The sequence below is a fragment of the Protopterus annectens genome, chromosome 3.part1, assembly GCF_019279795.1.
Source record: "Protopterus annectens isolate FY-2018-M chromosome 3.part1, PAN1.0, whole genome shotgun sequence".
Classification (NCBI taxonomy): domain Eukaryota; kingdom Metazoa; phylum Chordata; order Ceratodontiformes; family Protopteridae; genus Protopterus; species Protopterus annectens.
Window position 1 is genome coordinate 1,493,066,368 of NC_056732.1, and position 7,305 is coordinate 1,493,073,672.

General features: G+C 36.4%; 1 protein-coding gene across 2 annotated transcripts in view; it reads left to right on the plus strand.

Annotated features, from left to right (window-relative positions):
* The window catches only part of PLCD1 (phospholipase C delta 1), a 1,599,641-nt gene extending 1,593,730 nt beyond the window's left edge, over positions 1 to 5,911 (plus strand). Inside the window, exon 14 of one of the 2 annotated variants that reach the window (XM_044067556.1) lies at positions 3,401 to 3,518. In XM_044067556.1, coding sequence (XP_043923491.1) covers positions 3,401 to 3,424 — 24 coding nt within the window. In that variant the 3' untranslated portion in view covers positions 3,425 to 3,518. Of the gene's footprint in view, positions 1 to 3,400 lie in introns of both variants that reach the window. The other variant, XM_044067555.1, reaches the window with a different exon arrangement.
* Positions 5,912 to 7,305: the final 1,394 nt, after the last annotated feature.

Genomic DNA, 7,305 nt, shown 5'->3' on the forward strand with positions numbered 1-7,305 from the left:
TAATCAATTCAGCAGAGTGGTATAATGAGAAAAAAAACTGCAAGCAAAAGTAAAAGGACTTTTTATTTCTCCCAAACTAGTGTGTGTTTTCAGTTGCACTTCTTTTACTTAAACTATTTGTTTGGCGAGAGAAGGACAGCCATGTTTGGGACACTGGAAGCGAGTCAAAGGTTAAAGTGTAAAGGACTTGTTGGCTTCCAAAGACACTTTGTTCTTTTTGTTGTGGTGCTTTTTGTTTTAATGGTTTGTTTTAGGTTGGAGGCAGCAGTGCTAGGGAGAGCTGTGCATAGACAAATACTGTGATTCAAAGGACAGGTTACAGTACATTTTAACAGAGAACAAAGATGCAGTTAGGGTTATCAGTATGTGAGGTCAGTGCCAGGTAAGGGAGGTGTGCTGTGGCTTTGCCTCCCACAAGAAATACTATCAGTAATAGTGTATATTGTTCTGTTGTGTGCATTTTTATGAATTCAGGATCAGATGCTGCAGTGTTCAAGTACATTTGATACTATGTAGACTCGATTGTGTTACCTTTGATGAATTTTCTTTATAACCTAGAGAACCTACTAATGAAAAGGCCTACAAAATAAGTCCCCCAGCAAATTCATTTTCTGGCTTTGCCATTATCCTTTTAATCTTGTTAATTCAGCCTGCACAATTATACAGATTTGAACATGTGTGTCCAAATGTTAGATACGCTGGTCAGATTTCATCAGTGACAGTGTAACTTAGTAAGGGGGGGATGCTGCCTTTCATTTTTTGGCAAAACAAAACAGAAATGTTTCAACAATCATCCCTTCTTTTCACTTCTTATTCTTCCTTATGCAGCCTTCTTGCTTCGCTGACTGTTTTTCTTTTCATCTGTCAGCCCTGATCTGTATACCCACCTGTTGTCATCTCAACAAGGGTCTTGTGTTTCCACCTTCCTTCTCTCCTACTTTGTAATCTTTCATCTCCTCCTCTTCCTCATCCTCCTTCTCTTGCCATCTGTTTGGTTTCCACCATGGTCACATGCTGTACAACAACCCCTTCATTAGCTCTTCAACATGTGTTTCTCCACAATTTACATCTCTGGAGAGCAAGGAACACCTAAAGTGGTGCATACATGTGTCTATCTACTGACATTGGCAAATACAGGTTTGTTCGCCTCACTAGTATTTTTTTGCAACATTATGGAATGTATTAGAATTGAACTAATAAACAGTGGTATACATAACCTTGAATCCATGGGTACACGCCAGTTTGGCTTTGTAAATCATGCTTTCTATAACTCAATGAACTGACTGATTTCTTTAAAACAGTTACTGAGGCCTTAGATAAAGGTATACAGTCCATGCCTGCCTTAATATTGTCAAGGCCTTCAATACAATGTCATCTGACCAAAAGGAGATCAGGTTTTAGTACCCTTAGCAATTCCGATAGACTAAAATCCTTGTTTCTCTTCTCACTGTAATACAGACTCCTTTAGGGTGATCTCTGCTTAGTCTTCCATAATATGAATCACCAAGAACTCTTTGAATTCTGTCGCTTAAGCAGGAGCACTGGTAAATTGAACACCTCTTCTAGAGGACTAAACCTGTACATTATCACATCAGCAACACCAGGTTGTGTGACAGCTACTTAGCCCAGTTTATTCTGCATTTCTGGAAGAGGCTGCAAATCAGTTTGGAAGACTAGATGGATTATGTTAAATTTTCTCCTGGAATATGTGTTGAAAATGTACATAATGTAGGACACTGTTATTCTCCCACAAGAAATAGGTGATGATGTGTCTATATTTCTGGATGCTTTCCTTGTCTGTTAGCTTAGTAAGAACCTATGAGCCTATGTATTGTTCCTTCTCAAAGTGTGGAATGACTGACCTTCACACTGGACTGTTACTGGTATAAATTCAGTGGCAATTTATACCAGCAAACACCATTCAAATTCAATCCATCCATCCATCCATCCATCCATCCATCCATCCATCCATCCATCCATCCATCTATCCACAACCCTTTTTTCCATTTTTGCACATGGGGTCAGGGTGTCACTTCAACAGTGACAATCATCTAGAGCCAAGGTTTACACAGCTGGGTGGCTAGCCCTGCTGCCCACCCACTCAAATTCAATGTGACTTGTTAATTCTTACTGACCTTTATATATTTTAAGTTCAAACTAGCCACTCTGTTGCTTAAAGTTGCATGTATTTTAAAAATAATCATATATTTTCCTTTTTGATGACAATTTTGCTCCATGAGCCATTACAAGACTTTTTCCCATTTTCAACAACTAAGCATAGTGTACTTTGTAGGCCTACGTAAGGCCTATTGAAGAGTCAACCCACAGTACTTCCTGTTCCCGCTCATATTTACTTACTACTTTCTATGGGATGCTAACCACATAGGTAAGCCACAATCTCACATTAATTCCCTTACAACCATTGTCGTCTCTGGTACCATTAATGTGCCTTTTCTATTTCTACTGTTTCTCATTCTTTCCTGCTAATAATCCAGATATTTGCAATACATCATCTTTCAGGAGTATAGCCAGAATTTTTACAATTGTACAGCAGCCCCTAACCCCCAAATGTAGTCTTTCCTCCCTACAAACTACATGTTTCTGGGTAGCACATCTTTTCAATACTGAAAAAAACATCCAAAACTGACAGGCTTAAACCAAAAACTCATTGAGACAAACATACACTTGAAAAAACCATTGAACAATATATATATATATATATATATATATATATATATATATATATATATATATATATTAATTTAAACTCTATTCTGTTTATTTATATATTTGTTAACCTAGTTAAAGCAATGATTCATATGGGCCTTTTTTTCTGACTGAGCTAGGAACTAATGTCTTGTCACATCTCATTACATAAAATAAACACAATTATATTTAAAATTTGTATTCCCTTGTCTACGTTGTTATGACTGATGTCACCCTCAATTGAAAATGTATACATACCCTTTGAAGCTGTTTTGATCACTTTTACAAATCTAAACTATGTCAAACTGCTTTTTTATGATGTTTATGTATATGCAGTGTTCATATATACATACATAAATACATACAAACACAAACACATGCACATATACAGATATGTAAAGAAAATACACAAATGTACACATCTAGCATTGCACTGCACTTGCAATTTAGATAGTATGGTATTTATGTATTTCAGTTTCTATTGCATTGGTCCATTTGGCTAATACTCTGGCTTATAGTGAAACGCACTGAGATTTTTTCTACATCTTATTTAAGTTTATGAGGACACTTACCCTGTCTTGCAAAATTCATCTTTGTTTTCCTAGCCCTGGACAACTCTATATTTACACATGCTCAATGCAAAATGTAATTTAGGTTTTACATTATCCAATTACTATGTGCTTTTGTTTTCCAGGATATCGCCATATACACTTATTAAACAAGGATGGTAAACCTATTCCTTCAGCAACTCTGTTTGTGCATACTAGGATTGTGGATCAGCAAGAAAGTAACCCCAGTGACTCTACACCTTCTAAAACAACATGAATATCATTTGTGGAAAAAAATAGCAAAGATATTGAATATGATATCAAGGAACCGATGTCTAGAAAGTTCTGGAAAGAATAGGCATGATTGTACATTGTCTGCAGTGGAAACCAAAAGCATCTGAGCATCTAAAGCAGTGATGGCAAACCTTTTGGGCTCAGCATGTCAAAAATTTGGAAAATGCCTATCAAGACTCTGCTGGTGTGTCCCCCCACCCCGCACGAACAAAAGAGAAAATGATTCACATAAAAATACATTCCAATCATGTGTGCTGCTATGTATTATAAAAGTAAAAAAAAAAGTCAGTGACTTAGAATAGAGAAAACAATATGTGCACTGATGGGCTTTAAACAGTGCACCAAAAAATTACCTTACTTTTAATAGTAATTTTGAATTGAACTGAAAAAAAATATGGAACACACTACATTTGATTTGATTAACATCTTTTAATGATTTTTTCTCTTGCTGACTTTTAATAGATAAGTGGAGAGTCACATATTTCTTGTATTTTTGTTCATTCAGTTTCTTTGGTAGCTCGGGTATTTGTGAATGCTGGTGTATCACCTAAAACGTCATGGCGTGTCACCTTTGACACACGTGTCATAGGTTTGTCAATTTTCACCACTGATCTAAAGCAAAGGAATTGGCACTAATATGGTTTATTTTTGTAGGCAGCCAGCTCCTGAACAAAAATTTCATTGTAAATGTTTACCTATCAAAAATGACATGCAGCAATATAAGAATCAGAAAATTAACTCTTTCAGTTTCAAACATTATAGTAGATCATAAAGGCTAAGAATGAACACACAAACTCCATAGAAACAGTGAATTTTCCTACCTACTGTCTCAGAAAATATTTAAATGTGTTATATTTAAATTTCAAGGCAGTGCTGAAAATGATTTAACATGATGTCTTTTAGGGGTAGTTAGAAGCATGCTACTGGTGATAAAGCAAATAGGCAGAATAACCAGGAATACCAATATCAAAGTCTGTACACTGTATTGCACATGCTAAAGAGTAGATCTGAAATAATCCCACACAGATGTGAACTAATATTAAACTCAACATCAAAGTCTGTACACTGTATTGCACATGCTAAAGAGTAGATCTGAAATAATCCCACACAGATGTGAACTAATATTAAATATTTGATGATGTATGTCAACCATGGCAGTAAGACAGTTGTTGCCTGGGAGCAGAAAGGATCTGGCTGCTGGTTCTACTGGGATCTGTTGATTATCCAGCAGGTAAACTTGACGTAGTAGTTAGGATAAGTGTTCCTTATCTGGACAGAGAAGTTTTTCCCTACACTATAACAGTAACATGTATTGAAGCTCCTAGATATGTACAGAATAGAAAAGGTACCGGTGCGATGCTGCATTAAAAAAAAAAAGATCAAGAAAAAAGTCGTTTCATTTCACTGATTTCATTCATTCTATGTTACCTGCTTAATCAGATTCATCATGACAGGGGAGCTAGCACACAACGAGGAACACACACACACACACACACACACACACACACACACACACACACACACACTGCATAATACACATACTTACAGGCAGTCTAGAGGAACAGTAGACCTGTGGCACATCTTTAGGATTTAGGAGGAAACACATATTGACCTATTTTAATAATAATCAAATACCTCTAGCCTTTTCACTTTTTACATTTAAACTAATCTTTGAATTGTTTTTGCTTCTCTTTCATATGTACCAATGTTTGCAATTTGCACCATTGCTGACCAATCTTTTACTATATAAAACACAAGATAATATTTATAATTAAAAAATAATTTTGCAAATGTAGATATATTTCACAGAATTTATTTTTGGATGTTTCAAAAGAACTGCTTAATATTTCACAACTCTAGATACTTTGTTTCTTCTGCCTTTATGAGGACAATTTTTAATGGTATGAAACTTTTCTAGAAGCAAAATGGCTTCTTTATATTTTTTTAACAGAAAGACAAATCTTGTTTATTATGGGTATTGTAAGTTGGCCTTAAGTAATACTATTCAATAATTATTTTTATGGTTGTAGTCTTTTCTGTATGACTTTTCCCACAAGTGGTGTATAAAGTTTTAGTAATTATTGTTTGTCATCTCTCAAAACCACAGCTATCAGTTCCATCTAAGAAATGGATACAACTAATCTGAGAAGAAATAAAAAGCATGGATTATTTGTGAAAGATGTAAGGTCATCAACTAACCTTATGTTAAGTGATATGGTGTTGATAGCTTCATGTTCATGGAGTGAAGAAGTGTCATTCCAGATGTGTAGATCTTTGGTAATGACAAGTACATCATCGCATATCTGTGTAGATGAATATTCTGTTATAGTCTCTCAATTAAATCTAATGCCATCACAAAAAAAGTATACTAGAAAATGTTTTTCATTTGTGAGATACACACAAAAGGATTTTGTTTTATTGCTTGTTTTTGTTAAGGGGAAGACCACAGTTATGATAAGTGCCAACGGTGTTCTAATTTTAATGACATGTTAGATAGGTGCAGAATATGATAAGTGCCAACGGTGTTCTAATTTTAATGACATGTTAGATAGGTGCAGAATATGATAAGTGCCAACGGTGTTCTAATTTTAATGACATGTTAGATAGGTGCAGAATATGATAAGTTCCAACGGTGTTCTAATTTTAATGACATGTTAGATAGGTGCAGAATACGATAAGTGCCAACGGTGTTCTAATTTTAATGACATGTTAGATAGGTGCAGAATAAATGGTTGACTTCTCTTACTCTGTCTTTTTTTTTTGGTTATTTCTCATTTTTCTTGGCAGTAAACTAGTTCTGGGAAAAGCTATTTGCAAAATGGGAGGTATCTACCGAACACTGGGCTGCTGGTTTAGAGGCAGGGTATGCATTTGTGCCACTTATGACCTAGGTTTGGAAATAGACACAAGGGGCTGGGAGAGTCATCTGGGGGAATAAGATGCAACAGCCTTTTACATGTTTTCCCTATGCTGTGGATGTTGCAAGGTCTACCACTGACAGTATGACCTCTGATAGAGAGGAGGGACCTTTCAGGCTGCAGTTTGTTAGTATGGGGAGAGGAAGACATCCACTGCATGGCATGTGATAGGGGTGTCTGTTGTGTTCACTAATTTTCTTGCACATTGCTCCCTCAGTTACTGAATCTTCTGCTATCACAGAATGTTGGGTCCCAGTCCTTGAGTCTTTGCTGCTCAGTTACAAAAAGTAGCAACATAAGGTTGCATCCTCTGAGAAGATTGGGGGGGGGGGGTCTTACCTGGTGAAGGGATATATCTGAGATCTCCTGAAAAGATGCAGTCAATGTACTTGTGGAGCATTGGCGGGGGGTGGGAGATCCTAGATGAGGACTAAGGGGAGGCTGAGCAAGTAATAGTAATCACTCAATGGTTGTGGGGTGCTATAAAGTAAATAAACAAATAAATATATACATACATAAACAAATAAAGGCACTTTTCTGTCCAAAAAGCTGAAATACTAAGTATAAAGAGGAAGACATCACATTCACTTCAGGGACAATAGGCAGTGACACAAGGGCCACACCTGGTGTACCAGGTGGGGAAGCTCTTCCTCCATCTATTTCCCCATTTCAAAGGCAGAAGTCGGCAGTGGTCCTCCTAATCTGCCAAGTACCCCATTGCATCAACCATTCCTCCCAGCCTGGTGATAGTGAATATAGGAACAAAAGCCCTGGAAAAATAAGAATGCCAAATAACATTGTGGGCATCTAATTAGCATAAAATTTAAATACTAAATGGC